Source organism: Ursus arctos, unplaced genomic scaffold, assembly GCF_023065955.2.
Source record: "Ursus arctos isolate Adak ecotype North America unplaced genomic scaffold, UrsArc2.0 scaffold_3, whole genome shotgun sequence".
In the NCBI taxonomy this organism is placed as follows: domain Eukaryota; kingdom Metazoa; phylum Chordata; class Mammalia; order Carnivora; family Ursidae; genus Ursus; species Ursus arctos.
The window spans coordinates 32,025,594-32,050,164 of NW_026622985.1; the positions used below are offsets into that span (position 1 = coordinate 32,025,594).

General features: G+C 37.2%; 1 protein-coding gene across 6 annotated transcripts in view; it reads left to right on the top strand.

The window, feature by feature from the left end:
* CDK14 (cyclin dependent kinase 14) overlaps positions 1-24,571 on the top strand; it is a 701,485-nt gene that overhangs the window by 254,268 nt on the left and 422,646 nt on the right. For all 6 annotated transcript variants that reach the window (XM_044386363.3, XM_044386367.3, XM_044386366.3 and 3 more), the window contains one exon: positions 11,443-11,688. In XM_044386363.3, the coding sequence (XP_044242298.1) occupies positions 11,458-11,688 (231 nt within the window). In that variant the 5' untranslated portion in view covers positions 11,443-11,457. The remainder of the gene's footprint in view (positions 1-11,442; positions 11,689-24,571) is intronic.

The window sequence follows — 24,571 nt, forward strand, 5'->3', positions numbered from 1 at the left end:
GCAAGTTGAAGTTAGAGATGAAGGTAGTTGTCATGCGTTATGATGCCAGTAGCATTAGAAATTCCTCCTACTCCTCCCCCCTCCCCCCACCCCCAGCAGAATACCTTGCCCACCTACGCACCCATAGCTGAAATTCTTTTTAAAAGGAATGAAGCTTTTTATTCTATAATGCTTAAAGTTCAAATAATTCTGGGAGAGGTTACATTCTGATTTAAGTGTTCAAAAACTTGTAGATGACTGATGATGGGTTTTTCATTGGGAGCAGATTCTGAGAGGAGAGACCCATCAGACCCTCACAGGGTAATGGATGAGGGGAAAAGCAAACGTAAGAGTTGTTGAAGTATCAAGATTTTTGCCTATTTATATTTGCCAGCTTTGTATTGGACCTGTCATTGGATATTTCTTCCATGACCGTCAAAAGACCCTGACTTAGCTTACTGCCTGATGCATCATGCATATTTGCTGGGGGTCACCATAGAGTCCTTTAAACCAGTTCTTTCCCTGCTGTCTGTCTTCATGGAGAGTGTGGGGTGAAGAAGTGGAGAAGATCACACCATGAACTCAGTAAAATGTGGATCACCAGAGAATGGTTGATTCAAAGGGACAATTTTCAGCCTGAATGAATTCACTTTAAATGAATGCCAGCCTTAACTGAATTAAGTTGTGCTCTTTCAAATCCACTGCTGTGAGTTTGGTAGACAATTGTCTGGATTTTACATAGCTCCAAGCTAAAATCGTAGGTCAAACTGTGACTTTTGGAACCTCTAACACTATTTGAATTTCTAACAATTTTCACTGAGTTTTGAGTCCGCCAGCTAATGTACAGACCCCCGTTAATGAGTGAACCAAAATGAACACTCAAATATGCCGGTGTATTTCTAACCTTGTTTGAATTCTACGTTCTATTGAAAAACTCCAGAAGTTTATTTTCGTATTGTGATGATTTCTTCTTTTTTATCTGCCTTCAAGTACCATGAGACATCCCTGCTTATGTAAATTTTGTCACTTTAGTTTCCAAACAACAGGAAAAAAAGAACAAAAATGCAGTCATAGAAAAGACACAGCCTTATTCCCATTAATATTGGAATGTCTGTTATTTTCAGGCAGTACTGATAGCCCAGCTATTTCCTGTGATTGGCTTTGGGAAGAGGTACCAAAGGTGTTTTCTTCTGACCTATCATTTGAGAAAACCACTCTTAATCTACCTAAAGCCCTTACTTTCCCTAAATTAGTCAAAAACCTTTGCTAGACCCTTCAAGTGGAGATTTGAAGGAGGAGGTGCTCTTGGGGGGACCTATAAAATAAATAGGAAACACAGTCTTTGCCAATTGGAGGAGACAGTCAAGTTGTTGAGGTTAAAGTATCACAAAAAGAATAATTATAGTCCAGGGTATGCAAAATATTGGAGCGAAACTAAGTGGTGAGTGGGATTTAATCAACTAAGGCTTCTGAGCAAAGGTAATTTTTGAGAAGAGTCTCTTTTTAAATTGAAGAGTAATTGACATATAGTGTTATATTAATTTCAGGTGTATAATATAGTGATTTGATATTTATATATACTACAGAATGGTCACCATAATAGTCTAGTTACCATCTGTTACCATACAAAGTTGCTACAATATTATTGACTATATTCCCTACACTGTACATCTCCATGTCTTATTTATTTTATAACTGAAAGATTATACTTCTTAGTTCCCTTTACCTATTTCACCCATCCCCTTAACCCCTTCCCTTCTGGCAACCATCAGTTTGTTTTTTGTATCTATGAATCTGTTTCTGTTTCATTTGTTTGTTTTGTTTTTTAGATTCCACATATAAGTGAAAACATACAGTGTTTTTCTCTGTCTGAATTTCACTTAGCATCATATCCTCATCATATCCACTCATGTTGTTGCAAATGGCAAGATTTCGTTCTTTTATATGGCTGAGTAATATACCATGATATTTATATACACTATATATATAAAACACCTTTTTTATTCACTCATCTATTGATGGACATTTAGGTTGCTTCCCTCTCTTAGCTAAATAATGCTTTGACGTACATGGTGTGTAGATGTCTGTTTGGATTACTGTTTTTGTTTTCTTTGAATTAATACCTAGAAGTGGAATTGCTGGATCATATGGTATTTCTATTTTTAATTTTTTGAGGTACCTCCAAACTGTATTCCATAGTGGCTTCACAATTTTACATTCCCACCGACAGTGCATGAGAATTCCCTTTTCTACACATCCTCACCAACACTTGTTATTTCTTGTCTTTTTAATACTAGCCTTTCTGATGGGGGGAGGTGATATTGTAATTTTGATTTGCATTTCCCTTTTCACGTACCTGGGGACCATTTCTATGTCTTCCTTAGAAAAGTGTTTATTCAGGTCTTCTACCCATTTTTTATTCAGGTTTTTTTTTTGATATTGAGCTGTATGAGTTCTATAAAGATATATTTTAGATTGAACCCCTTATCAGATGTATCACTTGCAAATATCTTCTCCCATTTAGTAGGTTGCCTTTTTGTTTGTTGACCGTTTCCTTCACTGTGTAATAGCTTTGTAGTTTGATATAGTCCCATTTGTTTCCACTTTTGTTCTTGCCTGTTGAAACAGAGCTGTCGCATTAACAAAACAAAGGATAAAAATCATATGATCATCTCAGCAGCTGTAGGAAAAGCATTTGACAAAATCGCACACCCACTTAAGATAAAAACTCTCAACAAAGCGGGCATAGAAGGAATGTACCTCAACATAATAAAAGCCATACATGACAGACCCACAGTTAACATCATACTCAGTGGTGAAACGCTGAAAGCTTTTCCTTTAAGATCAGAAACAAGATAAGGATGCCCACTCTTGCCACTTTTATTTAACATAGTATTAAAAGTCATGGCTATAGCAGTTAGGCAAGAAAAAGAAAACGCATGCAGATTGGACAGAAAGAAGTAAAACTGTCACTATTTGCAGATGATATGATACTACATATAGAAAATCCTAAACCCTCCACCAAAAGTCTATTAGAACTAATAAATGAATTTATTAAGTTTGCAGGATACAAAATCAACATACAGAAATGTGTTGTGTTTCTATACACTAATAACTATCGGAAAGAGAATTTAAGAAAAAAGTCCCATTTACATTTGCATCAAAAAAGAATAAAATAGCTAGGAATAAATTTAACCAAGGAGGTGAAAGACCTATCCTCTAAAAACAAGACATTAATGAAAGAAGTTGAAGATGACACAAATAAAGAAAACAAGCACAAATATGATTATTGCAAATTATATTACTATACTTACACTCATCCTATTTAAAACACCGATAATGTGGGTTTAATTAAGTTTATTATTATTTCTGTTATCTTTTTATATCTTCCTGGGGTTGTAGATTTACTTACTTAAATTATTTGCAGGGGTTTCGGTAATATTCTTTTAATCTTCTTGGGGTTCTATAATCTTTATAGATCCACAAACAGAACAGTGCCTTCTCAGAACAGCTGGGCTTACAGGATCTGAGTTTGTTGACTGTTGGGGTCTTGGTTGCTTTTTCCAAAGTGATTCAGGTTTGTGTCACTGGTTAACAGTAAGTTGGTTTTTTTTTTTTGGCTTTTTTTTTTAAGGGTTAAATTTCACTTAGTTATTAAAATTGAACTCATTTCCAAAAAATGCCTCCCGCCTTAGTTTCACAGCAGCTTTCTTTGGAATCTGGTGTCTCCCCACTGGGCGTGTTCTTTGTACAATATTGCTTAGGCAACATTGCATGGTCCTCAGTCTGTTGTCATGTTATGTTGATCTGCCCTGGTATTAGAGCGAGCCCTTGTTCCTGCTCCTCCTACGCTTGTGGGCTTAGGCTCTCTTCAGGGCCTGACCAATCATTGCTGCTTTGGGTACAGTTCCCACTTTTTCTGGCGCTAGTGGCCTTTCTCCTTACTTAATGCAGTTCCATGGATTAAAACCAACCATATCCTATTATGTTCATGCTTCTTTTATTTCCTAACTGCCTTTTGCCCTTTATATTAACTTTTCTCTTTAGAAATCATAATGGTCTTTCCCTAACTCAACTTTTTCTATTTAACCATAATTTTATTTTCCTTGTGATGTGCAAATACATAATCACAGTTTGGCTCTTAGGAATCCCTATAGGCAGACTCCTTTGTCCATTCTAGCATTGTCCCCTGGCATTTTTGAAAGGATCCTAGTTTTCTGGTAACAGCTGGATATTTCACAGCTGTTTTGTGTTTCCTGCCCTGTGAACTGGAATCGAATTACCTTTCAAGGATTCTTCTTTTTTCATGGTGGAGAATTGGAACATAGACCAGAATCTGGGCTCTAGAGGTACACATGAAAGTTAGTAGTGCATCAAAGAGCTACTGTTCGGTGGTTAGAAAAATCTGCCTTTTTGAGGTTATGGGTTCCCGTTGATTTTTCCCAGTTTGACATATCATGCTTCTGTCCTTTAGCTTTGTTATGGTATCAGCTTTTATGTGTCTTCCAGACTTTGTACTGCAACGAGCATGAGCATTCTGTTGTGGGAGGGGAAAGATTCTGTTTGGGTAGGGGAATGTTTTTTTTTTTTAGGTTGCTGACAGGCTGATAGAAGGGATCAGATGAAGACTTGGACACCGGGGAGTAGCACCGTGGAGAACCTGACTTCTAGAACCCTCTTGCATTGCTAGGACTCCCGTGTGCTCACTCTGCTCTTCAGGTGCCCTGGGTTCTTCCATTATTTTATTCTTTGAGCTGCCAGAAATTGCAGCTTTCTTGGGGGAATGAGTACTGTTTTTCCTTCATCTGGCCTGCATCTTTCTCTGGAGCCAACCCCTCTGTCTTTTGGGGGTCTGTAGGGTGAGTTGCCCGACAAGTTCATGAGCTCAACAAGGCTGGTGCCCTATATCTTTATGAAAGGCCTGGATGCTCCTGTCTGTTCGGCTTGTGGATAACAGAGCTGGCTAGATCATGTTTAAGTTGGTTGTCCCAAATATTGGAAACCTGAAACTTTTCCAGAGCACCCATTCTGTCCTATGTGGAAAATTCGAGTATAGATTACTTTCCTGGATGAAGATACGTGCACAACGCAGGTGCTGATAATGGTATTATTCACATAAACCCCAGGCAACGTGGAGACCAGCATTAATTGTGTATAACCTTAATTATGTGGAGAACTTGTTTGTGGGCTTTATAAAATGCCGATGGAGAAAACTGTCAATATCTGGTAATTTATTGATAATGGTCCTAAGAATCGTCACTTTTTCCTGGATCTGATACAGTCTATCAAATTCAGAAAGTGTTATCCGCAACATGTTCCTAAGGACATTCTGCTCAGATGTCAAAGTACTTCAAGCAGTTTCAGTAAAGTGAGTGTATTTGTTTTCTGTTGCTGTGTAACTTATTACCACAAACCTACTAGCTTTTTAGCTCCATTTCTGTAGCAATCCAGAGACAGCAGACCTGGTTTCTCTGCCCTCGGGCTCCCTCGAAATCAAGATGTTGGGCATGGTTGTGGTTCTTACCTGGGGGTCAGAATCCTCTTAAGCAGCTCACTGGTTGTCGGCAGAAATAATTTTCTTGTGGTTGCAACAGGACCATCGTCCTCATTTTCCTGCTAGCTGTCAGCCAGTGAGCACTGTCAGCTCCCCCAGTGCTGTGCCATGTGGCCCCCATTTCAGTTCACAGCATGACATGTTTGCTTTCTTCCAGGCTACCCACATCACATCTCTCCTTTTTTCCTGCGACTAACTGAAGGAAACTCTCGCTTTGATTAGGTCAGGTGCACTCAGGATAACCTCCCATTTGCCGCATCACAGGATATAATCCTGGGAGTGATAGCTCATCGTATTCATGCTCAAAGGGGAGGAGGTTATTCAAAGGTGAGAGACATTGCTTTGGGGTATAGTCTTGAGCATCCCTGCCTTCCAAAGACAAGGGACATTAGGTGTCATTTTAGAATTCTGCCTATCACAGGGAGCTTGTCGTTTAAAAAAATCTTTCGTTGATAGCCTTTTAGGCATAAATATGTATGTTTATTGTATTTGTGTCAAGAGTGCTGTCTCTTTGACAGTAGCTTTTGGATAAGAGATGTTTCAGAGCTTCAGTCCTTTTAGCAACAGGAGGAAGACTACTTATTTGAATGAACTTTCTCACACGTGATATATTAATTTGACAGAACCTTACTGAGCTTTCTGGTGGGCCAGGCACTGAGTGAGGCACTGTAGGAAAAGGCTGCAGTAATGTGGACAACTTTCTTGCCTGCATGGAACTGGATGAGAAGATTCTGAGTCTCAAATGTGCTCTGCTCCTGGGGTACCTGGAAGGCATGGTACTTACTCTGTAAACCACTGTGGGATACCGATATATTTTAAAATTATCATGTGAAGTAGGACCTAACTAGCAAGAAATATGTTGTGAATGTAGCAAAGAAAATCACAACCATAGGCATGTTTCCATATAAGTGTACTATTTCCAAGAAGTTTATTTTTTGTTAATGATAGTTTTCTGCTTGTATTTTGTTGTTTGTTAGTAGAGGGCAAAAATGATCAATGTGAAATGCTTAAGAATGTTTGTGAGAAATATATAAAGTTTAGGAAATTTTGTTGAAATACTTTTTCCCTTCAAAATTAGGAACTTAATGATAGAACACTTTAGAGAAGCTGGTTTTCCACAGTGCATACATAGTTCACACTGATTTTTATAATTATCAAGTGTGCCATAGGCAGGTCTATGAAATGAGAGGCTACCTGACTGAACGTATAAATGTAGGGCCCTTAATATAAAGCATGAGGAAAGATATAATGCCTTACTTGCAGTATAGTCCGTAAGAATATCTCTTGCTTAAATTGTATTGATTCAGAGAATTTATCCAAATTTCCAGTTAGGGTATTTCTGTCTCCTAAACTTAACAGATAACCTTGCGATTCTTAGTTTTGCCAGAACTGTTAGCACAAAGAGTGAAATGAAAGATTTGTATGAGTTTATGTGATTTCATGGACTCATTAAGAATTAAGTTCGTTCTTTCAGCTTTGATGGTGCCCTTACAGCTCTTCTTTCCTCTCCTGACATGTTGCAGTGACATTTGTCATTTAGCCCTTGGTAATATTTTTTGCTGTGGCTGTGTTAGTGTACATGTGTTACATATTTATACTGCATAAATTTCCCCCATGTATCTAGAAAAAGGTTTTCACATGTATTTTCCTATAAATATAGAAGAAAACCCAATATTCTATCTGATAAAATATATTTTACTAAGATAGTTCAATGATGAGATTTCATTCTTTTTTATGGCTGAGTAATATTCCAGTGTATGTATATACCACATCTTCTTTATTCATTTATCTATCAGTGGATACTTGGGCTGCTTCCATATCTTGACTGTTGGGGTGCATGTATCCCTTTGAATGAGTGTTTTAGTATTCTTTGGTTAAATACCCAGTAGTGTGATTGCTGGATCATAAGGTATTACTATTTTTAACTTTTTGAGGAATCTGCATGCTATTTTCCACTCTGGGTTCACCAGTTTACATTCCCACCAATAGCGCACAAACGTTCATCTTTCTCCACATCCTCGCCAACACCTATTGTTTCTTGTGTTGTTAATTTTAGCCAGTCTCTGTTTTTTTCTATTCTTAATTGGTTGAGTTTTTATCATAAATGGGTACTGGATTTTGTCAGATGCTTTTTTTTGTGTCTATTGAGATAATCATATGATTAAAAATATCTATGTATTAGTTATTTATTGCTGCATAACAAATTATCCCAAATCTTAACATTTTGAAACAGCAAACATGGTTTATCTAACTTTTTCTGTGGGTCTAGAGTTCAGGTACTCCTTAGCTGGGTGCCTCTGGCTCAGGGTCTCTCTCAAGTTTTGGTCAAGCAGCAGGCCAGAGCTATGGTTGTACTTGAAAGCACACATCATGTTGGTGTTTTTAGACCCCAGTCTTTCTGCGCATGTGCCTCTTGACAGGGCTGCCTCATGGCATGGCAGCTGGCCTGCCTTAGGGCAAACTTATCTAAGAGAGAGGGAAAGAGTACCAATACAGAAGCCACAGTCTTTTTATAATTATTTCTCTGAAGTGATATCCCATGATTTCTCCCATATTCTATTTACTGGATACAAGTCAAAAAGTACAGCCCACATTCAAGATCTGGGAACTAAATAAGAGTGTGAATATCTGGAAGTGGCCATCACTGGGAACCATTTTAGGGACTGCCTACCATTGTTTATTTAAATGGTAACCACACATTTTGTGTGTGTGTGTGTGTGTATGTGTTTAGAGAGAGAGAGAGAGAGAGTGCTCGTGAATGGAAGTGGGGGGAGGGGCAAAGGGACAGGGAAAGAGAGAATCTCAAGCAGTCTCCACACCTAGTGTGGAGCCCAACGCGGGGCTTGATCTCACAACCCTGAGATACGACCTGAGCCGAAGTGAAGAGTCAGACACTTAACCAACTGAGCCACCCAGGAGCCCCTAAAATGGTATCCTACACATTTTTAAATGTTAAGCCTACCTGGGATTAATTATACCTTTTCATGATTTATTATCCTTTTTACGTACTATTGGATTAGATTTATTAAAAGTGGGCCAGTGATTTCTACATCTATATTCATGAGAGAAATCAGTCTGTAATTTTCTTATAATATTTTTGTCTGGCTTTAGGGTTGGAATGATGGTGGTTTCATATAATAAGTTGGGAAGTATTCTTGCCTCTTTAATTTTTTAAAAAGAATTTCTGTAGAATTTGTGTTATTCCTTCCTTAAATATATGACTTACTTTGCCAGTAGTGCTGCCTGACGCTGGCTTTTTCTTTGTGGCAAGGTTTTTGGCTACAGAATTAATTTCCTTAATAGATGTGGACTTACTTAGTTTATCTGTTTCTTCTGGAGTGAGTTTTGGTAATTTCTGTCCTTCAAGGAATTTGTCTCATCTAAGTTGCTGAATTTATTGGCATAAAGTTGTTCATAATTATCTGTAAGTCTGTAGTGATATGACGCCTCTCCAATTTCTGATATTGGCAGTAATTGTTTTTTACATTTTGTCCTTAGCATTCTGGCTTAAGAGGTTTATTTATTTTTAAAACAGTCTTCTCTGAAACAAACCAATCAGCTTTTGGTTTCCTTGATTTTCTTTATTGCTTTCTATTTTCTATTTCATATATTTACACTCTGATATTTACTCAATATTTTCATTCTTCTCCTTATTTTGAGTTTCAGTTGCTCTTCTTTTTCTAGTATTTTAAAGTGTAGTCCCATTGCTTGAGACCTTTCTTCTTCTCTACTGTACGCATTTAGTACTGTAGATTTTCTGCAGTTGAAGTACTACTTTAGCTACGTTCTGCCATTTTGATAGTTTGTGTTCTTTGTTTAGTTCAAGATACTTTCTAATTCTCCTTTTGTATTATTTAGTTACTGGATGTTTACTGTCATACTTATCTTTTAAATCCCATCTGGCTCCTTTTTAAGGTGTTCTCTTTATCACTGGTTTTAAGCGATTTGATTTTGATGTGCCTTCATGTTTTTCCTTTGTGTTTCTTATACTTGGGGTTTGTTGACTTCTCAGGCCGATGTGTTTCTACGTTATTATCATCTACTTGCCTCGGTGATGTGGGCGGTTTCACATCCATAACACATGTATTGCCTCTTACTATCACATCCTTAAGAAGAAACCATAAATCCTTAAAAATATTGAGTGCATCTCATTTACTTATGATAAATTGTTAGTTTTTGATCATGGGTAGAGGAATCTGCCTTCAGTCTTTTCAAGGCAACTTCAGTGGTATTGTGGTTTGCTAAAAAGTATGATGATATCCTTCTCATTTGACTTAATTAAAATTCAGCCTGTACTTTGCAGTTGAGTCATACTCTTGGGACACAGCTGATGTGTAAGATTTCTTTCTTTCTTTTTTTTTTTTTTTTTAAGATCTTATTTATTTATTTCACAGAGAGAGAGAGCAGGAGCAGATGGGGGTGAGGGGCAGAGTAAGAGGGAGAAGCAGACTCCGCTGAGGAGCTGAGGACACAGGACCCTGGGATCATGACCTGAGCTGAAGGCAGACGCTTAACTGACTGAGACACCCAGGCGCCCCAAGATTTAATTAAACTTTTTTTTGGTTTGTTTAAAAATTTTTAAGGAAGGGCATAATTTAATTATATGTTCTTCACTACTTCAGCAGTTTTAAAAAATTGCATTGTCAGACATGTTTATTATACAATTCAAACAATACAGGGCATATAAAAAATTAGTAATCTTACCCTTTACCAGTTCAATTCCACATATCTGGAGGTATCTTATGTTAACAGTTTGGTGTGTTTTCTTCTATTGCTTTCACTGCTCTCATACATACACATACAAATATTTATGTCTGTGTCTGTTCTGTGTGTCTGCATATATATCCACATCTATATCCATTCATGCACATAGATACATGCATTCCTCATGCGGAATCATCCTATGCATAACACTCAGATACTTTGTATTTTTATTTTAACAATATGGGATTTTCTTCTGTTTTCCTGCTTTAAAAAATAAAGATGTGGAAACTTCACAGCAAGAAAAAGAAAACTTTAAAAGCAATTTCAGAATTACCTTTTCTCTAGAGAGAACAATAAAGTTTACCTAGCTTCACAGACAAGCTAGATGCCGTAAAATTATTTAATAAGAACAACAAAGTCCCCAGAGTATAGAAAGAATGAAAGGCTTAGAACACAGAATAGAAAACAATGGGGCAAAAGTCAGAGACTAAAATAAAATGAGAGAGTGGGGCAGGCAGGGCCAGAGAGTGAGGAAAGTTGGGAAGCAAATAGGGGTCTTGTGGATTTTGAAGTGTTATTCAGTGTTTCTCTTTTATGGTATTATTTCTTTGCATCCATTAGTTTTGGTATTAGAAAAAATGCTGTTTTCAGTTTTTCAACATCTCTACCCATTAACTCTTTTATATGCTCAAGTTTTATATTACAGTTTCGAGATGAACTTTGGGTGGGACAGATTTACTTTTGAAATACATGGTGATCTTTTTCTTTGCTGCGTTAGCTGCTTCCATGATGACCCATCATTTAAAATGCCCATCTGATTTAGCTCAACTGATTTTTTAAAAATTACCATTATTAAAGCAAATTGTCCAACTTCCTAATGATTCAGGATGATCACACTTGCAGGCAGGTGGTAAAACGTGTGACAGGGTTCAAGAAGCACATCAGACCACTAGTAGTCTAAACCTTAAGCTTCCCATTTTACAGATAGCATTTTTAGTGTCTGCCCTAAATGAGTAGAGGTGGAATAATTATGAGGAATTTTTTCATACTGGGATTTAAGCTGGTATAGCTTTTAGAATGTGGACTTTCTGGGTATTTCCTGAAATGGAAATTAGCATGCTTTCTAGAATAATAAATCGCGTGTTTAATGACATTAAAGTTTCAGTGGGGAGTTCTGAATTTCTTTCTTCTTTCTCTTTTCCTAGATATGTGTCACAAAGATGTCTACACGGAACTGCCAGGGAATGGACTCAGTGATCAAACCCCTGGACACAATTCCTGAGGATAAAAAAGTCAGGGTTCAGAGGACACAGAGCACTTTTGACCCATTTGAGAAACCAGCTAATCAAGTAAAGAGGGTGCATTCGGAGAACAATGCTTGCATTAACTTTAAGTCCTCCTCCACTGGCAAAGAGTCTCCAAAAGTTAGGCGGCACTCCAGCCCCAGCTCGGTAAGTGCGGTCTTTACCAGCAGGGAAGCAGAAGGAGTATCTGTCTGACAGTCGTGGCCCGCTGTGCCGGAAGAGGGCAAGTGGCTTTATCAGTGCATTATTATGTGCTCTCTCTCAGGGTGGTTTAGTGTTTTGGGGGGAGAGAGAGTGCAATCTGTGTACAGACTCTTTATTCATAAGTACTCAGCAAGCAAATGAGAAATGATTCAACTTATTTTTGGAAAATTCTTTTTTTTTTTTTTTTTTTTTTTTTTCTGGTTGTTTCCAGTTAGAGGATTTATAATTAGAGATCCTTTGGTATTTCAAACCCTTAGAAAAGGGTATTGAACTTTACTGTTTCTGTGGGCAATAAGGGTAGTTTTGAGTTTGGGAAATTCACAAAAAATGTCATTTCACAGTTAATGTGCAAATTCATTCACTTGTCTTATTACAGTTTGTTTTCAGTATAAATGTTTTAAAATTTAAGAGCTAGATGTTGAAATTGGTCTTCTTAAGGAGAAATCCTATTCATTGTAATGAAATTTTCTTACACTAGATTAAGGCAAGTCTTGCCTTTTGAACGAAGGAGGTATAAAGTTCTGAGGTAAATGCTGCTTTTTGACTGTAAAATTTTTACTGAAACTTTTATTTCCAAAACCGGCCTGCATTTAACCTTGTAAAAACCCTTATGATCTTTTTTAAAGTGAAGTAATTTTCAGATTTAACTTATACTTAAGAACCTTTTGAGTAGATGTTCTAAGAGTTTAAAAGGTAAGAGGAGAATGCTAAGAGAATTTGGTTCTATCATCCTGCTAAGAAACATGCCATTTTACAAATATTAAATATTAAATTTGATGAGGGCAAAGCAGAGCCAGAAATGTCAATTGCTGGAAGAGTATTGACGCTTCAATTCAATTAAACTTAATGACACTGCACAAATCTGGTCACATTTTGTGTTAATAAAGCCAAAATAAATATTATCAATGCAGCATTTGTGAGGAGCATTGATTATCTGTCCCCCCCCACCCCAAACTGACCCCATAACCTTGTCTAAGAGTCCAAGGTAGCATCCATCTAGGTCACTAACTCCTGGGAGAACTTCTAGATTTAGTAGCATTTTACAAGAAATGAAAGAAGTTGTTGAGAATGATTGAGCCTATGTTATGGCAAGAGAATTATACATATTTTACTACATAGTAATCATAATATTATTATATATCAACCTAAGATGGTATATAGAAATTGGCATTTTCAGATATTGCAATGAGGCATACTTGTACTAAGAATTATTTACCTTTTATCTGAAAAGTGAATTTGACTAGCTGGCCTGTATTTTATCTCCATGCTGGTTATAATCTCTGGCTGCATTACCTCTTGGGTTGCTCAGATTCTTCCTCCTTTAGCCATTGGGAGCTCTTCGAGGTCGGCTCCTGTGCCTTTTTGAGATGTCTTCGCCCCTCTGTTTTTTGAACACGTCCTTACTTTCTGGTCCCACAAGACACTTTTGGCTGATACTGTATTTTTCCCAACCCCAGACCTAAAACCAGCCATTTCTCCAGAGACTCTCAGTTCCTTTTATGGGAGGATGCTGGCTCTGCTTGTTGCTGTCAGGGGTCCTGTAGTTCTGAAAGTCTGTGTGTACGACGTCATAATATAAGTACTAACAGTAGAGTTTCCATATTTTCAATATTTATTAAGGAATTAGTTTCAGTTCTTCTCAAAGAAAGTTGAGTTTTGCCTGATGCTCTTTGCAGTTCTCTCTCTTTAAAGTTTAATTTTATCTGTATTAAAGTAATGCTTGACCATAGCTTAAAGGATCAAATAGACGAGTCTGGGAGGATGGCAGTGGCATAGGTTTTGAAACTCCTCTTGTAATTAGAACAACTAGTATAGTAAAACCCAAACCAATAGATAATATTGACAACAAATACAGCTGACAAGTATCTCCGTGAACGTCAAAATAGGAGTGAGGGGGAACAAACCATGAACATTTTTCAGAAATGCATGGTATTAGGAAGTGTGAGGATGGAAGGAAGCTCAGGGAAGGGGGAAGGACTACTCTTTGAGACTACTCTCAGAAACTCCCCCCCCCCCCACCCCATTGCCATCAGGTACATGCTGGCAACTTGTTGGGTCATTCTTAGGACAGTGGCAGCAACTAGGAGAGACTTGGATGGCTTCTGTGAGTAGGTGAGTGCAAGGAGACCAGGGTGGTTTACTGATATTGGAGTAGTCTGCTGGCCTTTCTGTGACTTCTCTAGAATGTCAGATTGAAGCACCTTTCTGGGACAAAGCCCTGCACTGAATAGAAAGTACTGAAGTAGGCTTCTGTGGCCCCTCAACAGGGGCAAAGGAAATGGATGGTCCAGAAAGAAATGTTGGAGCAAAATAGATGAGGGAAGATCTCAGTGTGTGCTAGATTGTCTTTATTTTTTATTTTTTAAAAAGATTTTATTTATTTATTTGACAGAGAGAGAGACAGCCAGTGAGAGAGGGAACACAAGCAGGGGGAGTGGGAGAGGAAGAAGCAGACTCCCAGCAGAGCAGGGAGCCTAATGCGGGGCTCGATCCCAGGACCCTGGGATCACGCCCTTAGCCAAAGGCAGACGCTTAACGACTGAGCCACCCAGGCGCCCCAGATTGTCTTTATTTTTTTAACTTCGTGAAACAGATGAAAGAACTTTATTTTAGGAAGCTAGAAAAGCTATCTTGGCCACACCCCTGTCTTAAACGACTGAATAATTCATTTTACTTCACATAACCAATAGAAAAATTATTGGTTGAGTCCTATACAAAACCATGAGAAAAAAAAAAAAAAGAGAAAAAGGACCAGAATAACATCTTTACAGATAATGAAGGCAAAGCTAGAAGGAGGCGAAATTATCTTTATTTGCAGATTTTTGATGATGTATCTGGAAAATCCAAAAGAATCAATGAAAATACTCTAAACAGTGAGAGAAGTTAGCGAAGTGGCAGGTTATAAATTAACATACAAAACTCAAGAGAAACCTTTGTAAAAACAAGAATCATTATTGAAAACTGGGAAATAAAACAAATGACCAAGCATTTCTTTTCTGTGATTCCTACATGAAGTTTACCTCATGGTAACCTAGTTTTGATGGGGGGTGGTGGTGGTGGTGAATTAGTCTTTTAAAAATAATCCCACTAATACATCAAGAAAGAATAATATATTTAGGAATCACAATTTGGTAATCCCTGATGAGGCAATACATGTAGGTAGTGATTGTCAGTACCTGCTACCATCACCAAAAGAGAGAGAGCCAGACACTATGATGTCCTAATGGAAGTTTACACAAAGCACCAACAAAATTAAACCTGACTCTGAACAAGCCTCCACATATAACCATTGATTTCCGGAGCACAAAGGAACACATCAAGAGAGGATTTTCTCTGTTGCGTTCCAATCCCCAAATATATTTCCCCTACTTTTTGGCTTTTCATATATGGTGTTTGTAATCTTGTGATGCCGTAAATGCTGTTCGTAACAAGACCACATGATATATGATGACTGAATTTCTTTCCTCGAAGAACTTTTTAAAATTTATTTTTTTCTTGAAGTATAGTTGACACACAATGTTACATTAGTTTTAGGGGTACAACATAGTGATTCAACAACTCTGTCCCTCTTTGCATAACTTTTAGATTTTCTTAGTCGTAATTGCTTCCTCTTCATTTGTTCATAATTGATATAATGAATTATTATAATTTCACTTATAAATCGAGGTCCCAGATTATTTGGTAAAACTATAAAATTTCTGAAATGAATCAAATCAAATCAGGTAGCCTATCAGTTTTTCTTCCCTCTGAGATTGTCCTTGAAGTTGTCAGTCCTTCTAATTCCCTCTGGACTACTTGATCTTCAAGCCTGCTATCCCGAGGCTTCCCGAGGCTTCCCTGCACCATCTTCCTGAGAAGTTTCTTTTCCAGGATTTTTGTGTTAAGTACCTAAGCTCTGGGGTGTGTGTGTTTCATGTTCTTGGTTTATGTCATTGCACATATGACTATGCCTTTATCCATACTTGGTAACTTGATTTATAATCTGGGTATAGGATTCTAGTTTAGAAAACAAATTTTTTCCTAGCCTTTTGAAGACATTGCTTTGTTCTTTTCTAGGTCCCTTTATTGTTGTTTAAAGCCCTAGACTATTCTGGTTGCTAATTTATTCTTTGTGGAAACTTCTAGGACTTTGTTTTCATTCCTGATGTGGACCTTTTTCTTGATACTCAGGGTATCTTTTCAATTTTGAAATTAATTTCTTTCAATTTCAGAAAACAGTCTTTTATTATTGGGTTGTTAGTTTTCTTTTTGGTTTTCTCTGCTTTATGGATATTTAAAATTTTCTTTTAATGCTTCAATTAAATTTTTAATTGATGCCACTATTTATTTCCAAAAGCTCTTTCTTATTCTTCAAATGTTCTTTTGAAAATCAACCTGTTCTTTTTCAATGAATAATGTTTTGTCTCCTATGTTTTTGAATATACTAAATGTAGCTTGGGGGAATTTTGAAGAGTGTTTTTTACTATACTTCCTAAATGATCTTGAGTTTCGAGTTCTTTGTTTCTGTTTATTTTTTTGGTCTCTGCCTTGCCTGTTGAGATTTTTCATTTTGGTGAGTCTAGATCATGCCTTTGGAGAGAACTGTTGACTGCATTCATATTATGAATAGTGCGCAAAAAAAGTTGATAAGAAGTTCTTTGTGCCACTGGTGCTTGTCAACTGGAGGTCTCAGCATAGGGACTATCAGAGAAGACCTAGCCATTGCATAGGAGGACTTTTAGAAGTTAGTATCAATCCATCTTTTTCCTTGGCTGAGTTGATCCCCCAGAGCAAATTTACCAATCGATTTTTTAGGATACGAAAGCCTTTACTGCTGTTTTTCTGAGATGATCAGGAAGGGGCCCAGGGGCTCCCAGTTCTACACAGACTTTCTGGTGCTTTGTTTTCATTCAGCATGACTCTTCATCCTGATTTCCAGTGTGGTTGGCATCCCAGTTCTGACCTGTCTGGTTCAACCTCTTCAGAGAATAAGCCTCTGCCGGGATTAGGGTAGGGCAGACACCTGGGGAGAGGCAAGTTCCCGGGGAAAGGACCTGTTCCTTAAACCCACTCCGACCAAGCACTTTGCTTTGGGCCACTCCTTGAAGTTCAACTTCCAATTCTTGAGTGTTTCTGGGATTCTGAAGTACAAACTGAGTTCATTCTTCTTGGGTTACGCCTGTGGTCATCGTCCTTGTCAGTGGCTTCCCATCCATGTGTCTCCCATCTCCAAATTTTTGTTTGTATCTTGTCTGCAATCTTCTTCTTACTTATTCTGTTTGCCCTTGTGAGTTATGACTTTACTGTCAGTTTAGTACGGATTGGTGAGGGGGAGAGATAAATACATGTGTTAAAGCCACCATGTTTAGGGGCGCCTGGGTGGCTCAGTCGTTAAGCGTCTGCCTTCGGCTCAGGGCGTGATCCCAGAGTCCTGGGATCGAGCCCCACATCAGGCTTCTCTGCTGGGAGCCTGCTTCTTCCTCTCCCACTCCCCCTACCCGTGTTCCCTCTCTCGCTGGCCGTCTTTCTCTCTATCAAATAAATAAAATCTAAAACAAAACAAAACAAAAACAAACCACCATGTTTAACTAGAAATTTCTGCTGTTTCTCTCCTATTGTTAACTTCCTTTCGATTCTCTTTCCTGAGTTTCTTACTGGGCCTACCCTTTCCTGTTCTACCCCGGGATATCTTTCTATATCAGACCACTTATATTACTTTGTGTGGAAACTGCTTTGCTTTCTTTTCTTTATAGGAGTTTTTGCCTCCATTCAATATGCCTTAGAAAAAAATGTCTTTGCTCTTTTCTCCTCAAGTTAGAAATGGTTTCTTTTCTCTTTTAGCATGGTGCTATAATACTCTGTTTTATTCTGAGTCCTTTCTACCTATTGCCTTTTTGTTCTCTACCCCATTGCGATGGAAGAAGGTATTTTATGATACTCTCTTTTATGGAAAGACTATTTTCCTTTGGATTCCTCATTGGACAGAAAATGGAGGCAGTAACACTTCTTATGTAATACCACTCTATAACCCATAGTGTATGGATTTGATCATATCATACCCACTGGCATAGGAATTTTAGGACAGATTTTGTTATAAAGATTTTTAAAGGCTAATGGGCATCAGAATAGTCCCTTTACCCAAGGGCCAGCAAGATTAATGCCATATCTTTATTTTGTTATTTCTTTGAAATATTAGTTATCTTGAATAGGCTCCAAGAGCACAGTTGAGAAGGAGGGAGAAAGTGAGCAGAAGTGTGGCACTGTGCTGAGTCCCCGTTTTAGTGAGGACAACAGGATAGCCGTTCCTGTTTTCTGGAATTACTGTGGTAGATGTATTGTACGATACCATGTCTTCCCAAGTAGGTATATATTGCTGCCTTGTTCACATACTGGTCGTTGCTAGGAATCACGACCGACATCAAGAAACCAAGAGTACCTTGACCTCAGAGACCATCACATTCCTCTGTATACTTCCTGAATTTGTCTAGTTAGTGGCACTTTAAAATTCAGGCAGAATCTAAAGAATGTGATTTTATTTGAATTGGTATATTTGAAGACGTATTTGAAAGCTTTTATTTGTTTCAAACATTTCTTGAGTGCCTGCTCTTCCTGGGCCTTGTCCCTGGGTAGTGTTTGATACTGGCACCAGCAGGGCAAGCTTCTTTCCCCTTTTCCTACCACTCCCTCCATCCCAGCTGTGCTCCTCAATGGCTAGAGCTATTGGAAATGATGCGGGAGACTGCTTGGCTTGCTAGCCCAAGTTAGAAGGGATTTCATTGAGCTGTGCTATCAAAAGCTAAGCTTAAAAAGAACATATTTTCAGAAATTCATATTTAGATTCAGGTCCTCTATACCTTCCACCACAGAGTCTTCCAAATGTACCTCCTCCCATCTCCAGATAAATTTGTATCCCATGATAGGCAGGCCCAATCTGAAGAGGGGAAGAAGGTGCAAACCTGAGAGTCCCACTTCAGTTCTCAGGTGTTTATCCTTGGGCAGGTGTGTGTTTGTGTGTGTGTGTGTGTGTGTGTGTGTGTGTGTGTCTTATCTTGGCATTGCCTCCGTCTTGTGGGGACTAGAACATTCCTGGATAGAACCAAACCCCCTTGTTGGTTGTTACCACCTGTGGCACTTGGATCTATCTCTCTGTGTAGTATCTAGATCTATTTTGTAACCAAGTTATCCATCAACTGTGGATTACCTTAGAGTGACTGTGTAATGGGTCTAGAAATACAGGATGATAGAGTCTCTTTCTGAGATCAAAGGCAGAAGAAAAATTAGCAAAGGAAGATTTCACTTGAAATTCTTGTTTAATCAGGCCACATGAATCCTTCCCACCTGACCCTCACATCCACTCTCAAAATTATAGTATAATACAGTAGAGCAATTCAGGGCGTCATCTGTAATGTTAAGCAAGGTTAAAATCAATCTTTAGTGAATTCAGTATGAAACTGTGGACATCTTATAGCAATGTTATGGTATCATTAGAATGTACATAGAGGTATACTCATGCAGTTTATAAAAATGCAGTTCAAAACTACATCCCTGCTTTTAGGAACAGGGTTTCAGTGGATGACAAATTTAAGCATGATTTAATGCCTCTTCCATGAGCATTAGGTCTTCATGGGAAGATTCCATCAGTGCAGTAGTGGTAAAGAAGATAGATCCTTGATTCTAATTAACTTGGTTTGAATTCTGGCTCTGCCTTTAGCTACAGGATGTTAGCTGAATTATTTACTTCTCCAGTCTTTAAAATCTTCATGTTCAAATGAGGATACTAATAGAACCAACCTCAGGGTAATGTTTATAGGGATTAAAATTAGGTGCTGTATTTGAAGTGATTAGCTCAAAGCCAGGCACATAGCTAACACTTGATATTAACTAGCTGTCATTGTTAATTACGCAAACAGTGAACTAGAGCTAGCAAAGGCCATGAACATCTCCTTCATGGCAGGATGGCAGGCACCATTCAGCTGCAATATTATCTTCATTTTTTCATTATCTATGCCAATGTTCCCCTCCACTGGTCCATACAATTGATGGTTCTCTGTACCTTTATTCTATTTTTTAAAAAATGTATTTACATTATCTCATTAAATTCCACATCTCTGTGCAGTTAGCGTTAGTTAGTAATTGCTGATTAGCCCTCTGTATTTCCAGTCCTGTAAAGTGCTATCTCAAGCCTGCACTCTAAGTAGGGAAATGATAAGCAGAGAACAGTTGCCCCATAAAGCTATTTCCAATCCACCCGTGCACCTGACAGCAAAGAGCCTAAGATAATACTTAGGGTTGACTACATATGGGTTTGATCTAGCGTCTATTTAAATGTGATGATTTAATAAAGTTGCAAGAAAAAAAATAGGCAAACCAAAGGCCTGAACTTTAATTATCAAAGAAAATAGGAACTCTCCTTCTGAATTATTCTTAATTTCACTCATTTGATGGGAAGGATTTTATTATTGGGCTCTTTAATGACTAAGCAGTTGGATTCCTTATTTATATGCATAGTAATTACAGATCAGAACATTCCTGGTTACTTAAAATAGGGGACTGACTTTACAAGAATCTAACTCCTAAAGCTCGGACTATCTTAAAGACATGCCCTATTCCATAGGCCCATTCTTTTGTAGATAAAAATTTTTAGAGAGACATTGTGTGTATATGGAGCTATGAAGCTAGCGTGATTGATCTGTAGATTACAGTGTATTTCCACAATGTATACATTACCAGTTTCACAGGGAAAATAACATTGATTGTCTTAGCATCAAATGTGGCAAAATACTAATTTTCTGCCAAGACAGTATTAATAAGGTGTACATGAACCATGGCACTTAATGCGTCCAAATCCATTTAATTAGATAAATAGAATACTTTGTGCCATTAGCATCTTCTTTTACTTGATTTTTCTTATGGATAAATGGGTTTTTTGTTTTGTTTTGTTTTGTTTTTTTTAAGCATATTCTCCTTGTTTTTCTGATTTCCTCAATTCTTTCTTCGAGTAGAACATTTAGTGTGGTCTGTATCTTAAAACGATTACATCAACTCTAATATATAAGGCAGTTTATGAAGAGTAAAATATATTAAAAGTATTTGTGCCTTTTCAAGAGGAGAAAATACTGGCTTCCTATTCTTCTACCAGTTTTTGTGTGACTATGTCTTGTACTTGCTGTAAATACGCATTAGCAGTTTATCTCCTAATAGGAGTAAAGACGTAATTTGCTGCTGCTGCTTTTTTCTTGAACTTAGATTAGATTTATTCTTAAAGGAGCACAAAAGCAAACACAGACTTCTCATTCTAATTTTAAATAATTTAGAGTGGAACTGTGAACACAATATTTTCCCCATTGAAGATCATTTTATACTGAAGTTTAATATAGGTTTTAAAATTTCTATTTAAAACTTGGGCTCAGGAGGGTGATGGTAAAGTGTGACATTCACAAGCTGTTTCCCAGTGATGAAAAATGCATGAGAACATAACCCACACAGGACTAGTCAGGCGATTTTGAATGTAATTTTCCATTAAGTTTTACTTGATTCAACTCAGCACATGGTTTGTACCTTACAAGTTTCTTGAAGAAAAGAATACGTGGTCCATTGTCTTTATTAATCCCTTCTTAGTATGTCTAATTCGTATTACTTTGAACCTTTCTTCTTTTCTAGTATGTGCATATATATTTACCTTTTCTTGTATGTATTGATTTGACTGTATCCCCTGGGTCTTAAAATGTCATGTCCTTAGTGCCACATATTTATTTATGAATTTTCAATTTTGATTTTCTTTTTCACTCACATGGCTAAACTATTTGTTTTCCTTTTGTTCTTAATTGTTAATTTTATTGCATTGTTTTCAGAAAAAGCAACTTAAGATGTTTCTGCAGTTTTGAAATATTGAAAGTGGTCATTTTTTTGTTAAATGTGTGCTTGAAAAGAATATATATTAATATATATTAATATGTGTATTAGATTAAAATGATAATTGTCATATTCAAACTCATAAATCCCTTAACTTCTTCCTTGTCTGCTTGCTTTGTTAATGTCTGAGTGATGTAGTGTTGCCCATTATCACTGTGAATTTGACAATTTCTCATTTTATTGCTACCAGCCATTGTTTCATACATTTCAAAACTATGTTATTTGACTCGTACTAGTTCATGATTATTATGGGATATACTAATTTAATCTATTTGTTTTATGAATTCTAGCTTGTTTGCCATCAATATTGTGATAATGCATTATTTTGTAAAATTACTTTTTTGCTGTATTTTCCCTTTACTCCTTTTTCTTCAGATTTACTCATTTTAATTTTGTCTTTTCTGAATAGCATATTGTGAGACTTTCTTTGTTTTTTCAATCTGAGAAGTTTCTATTAATAGAGGAAGTTTGTTCATTTATTTTTATTATAATCGATACAATTGGTATGTTTTACACGATCGATACGTTTAAACTTAAGTTCTTATTTTATGAACTTTTACTTAAGGTGTTTTCTTCTTGAGCACCCCGTCCTCTGACCTTTCACTTTTTTTTTTCATCCCTTTCCTCATTACATTGTGTTCTTCTATTCCTTTCTCCCTAATTTGTTTGGAATTTGTGTATCCATTCATATCCAATTCATATTATTTTGTGATGACCTTTGAAGAGTTAAGAAACAGACTGAAACATATGCATTTGGAGTTACTCAGCTTCTGCAGTCTGGCCTGATCAGTTGAAAAAATCTCAGCCTGCCCTTGCATCTTTTTTCCTAGGGTCCCTTGTCTTTCTGCGCTGCTTATATCGAGATAATACAGAATTTTATATTTAGATTTTTTTCTGTAGGGGGCAAAATTGCAGCTTTTCCATCCCACTGACAGGACTATTTTGAGTATAGTATTAGTGATTCGGAATCATTTTCGCTATTTATTTTGGAAATGTTGCTTAATTGTCTTTTTGTAGTAATTGTTGTCTGTGAGAATATTATGCTGATTGGATAGTTTTTCTATTTAGATGCAACCTGTCCCTAAAGTTTTCTAGGAGAATTCTATTCAGACATTGAGCTTATCATTTTTCATGTATGTCCATTCTTTTATTCACTGCCCATTGAATATTTTATTTCATTGATTAAGTATTTACTCTCTAAATCTCTAATTGTTTCTTCTTAAAAGGAGGTAATATCTTCTGAAATCTCTTTGAACATACTGCTTATTTTTTTTCAAAGTTATTCTTTCCAGTGTCACTCTCTTACCAGGATTTTAGTTTCTTTGCCCATTAAATTTTATGCTTTTCTTCCCCCCAGGTATTGATTTTCCTGAAATGATTTGTGATTTTTGATTATGTACTCATTTTTGTATTTGAGAATTGCTGTCAGCTTATTCAGTTTTCTGTAAATCATCTGTATTGATCGTATGAATGAGGCAGGGGTTACAGCTTGGGGATAGGGAGACTGTCATCCTTTTTCTAGGCAGTGGCTACTTCTGTCCTTGCTCTGCCCCTCTCGCCTGAATACCCACACTCTCAGCTGTCTCCTCTGTGCAGATGCTCCTGCAGTTTGCTTGGGAGGACACCCCGTGCTCAGCTGTGTTGATTAGTTTCACATTTACCTGGAGACTCCTGCTTCTTTTATCTGTAATAGTCTTCTACGACAGGTTGGGGCTTTAGGTTGCCCTAGTCTTTTCTCTGAAGTTTTGATTCTGATTACTGTCTGTCTTTCAGAATTTCTCAAAATTTCTGATTAAATGGCACTTTTTCTTGTTTCCCATTCCTGTTTCTGATTTATTATTTTTGAAAAATATCTTCTCAGTCACTGTGTGGCATTTTGGGTGGGAAGGAGGTAAGAAGCATGTGTTCAACTTGCCACACAGTATCTTTATAAATGGTGGGAGTCTGATCCACTGCCCTTATGTTATGTTTTTCAAAAGTGGTATAAGAGCACATGCTCGAGGATAGTGTTCTGTAAACTTTCTGCAAGAAGTTCTTTTCCTGAGCTTCTGAAATTCATTAATTATGCAGTAACACAATCACCAGCAACTTTTTATCAATTATTTATGTGTTTATAACTGAGATTCGATAATCCCTTTAAGAGGCTTTTAACTCCTCATATAATTATCATTTTCTGATATGTTTTGATAGTACCCTTTTATAGTGACATTCAAATAATAGATAACTTGCCCCATGGAGCATGGCACTACCCACTTCTTGTCTGGTAAAAGTTGAGGTGGAAGCTGGGGACAGCGAGAGTGATGAGATTACTCACTTTTAGCACTTTTATCATCTTGATGGAATGTACCATGTCTTTAGGAAGAGTTATTTGCTGTGGCAAAACCTTAAGGGTTGGTTTATAATACATAAGACAGTTCCCTTTGTGTCAATGAGTAATATCCGAGAGACACATCTGATTATTTGTTTGCATTGTTGCTAAGAGGTATTGGAGGAGTACCTTAATCTGGCCGGATATTACACAGTCACGATTTATAACAGGGGTCAGAGAGTAAATATTTTCAGTTTTGTTGGCTGTATCGTCTCTGCTGCAGCTGCAACTCTGTTGTAGCTTCCAAGTCATAAGACAGTATGGAAATGAACATGCATGACTGTTTTTTAATAAACTTTGTGGACACTGAAATTTGATTTTCATATATAATCTCTTCGTGCTATGAAATTTTATTCTTCTTTTCACCCCCCCATTAAAAAAAAAGTAGAAACTTTTCTAAGTTTGTGGGATGAACACGTGGTAGTTTAGACTAGCCAGCCCCTAATTTAGAAGATTATATAATAACATGGAAAATATTCATAATATGTTGAGTGGGAAAAACAGGTTAAAATCAGTATGTATAGTGTAATCCCATTTATGTAAAAAAGCAGTGGTCAGCATATAGAT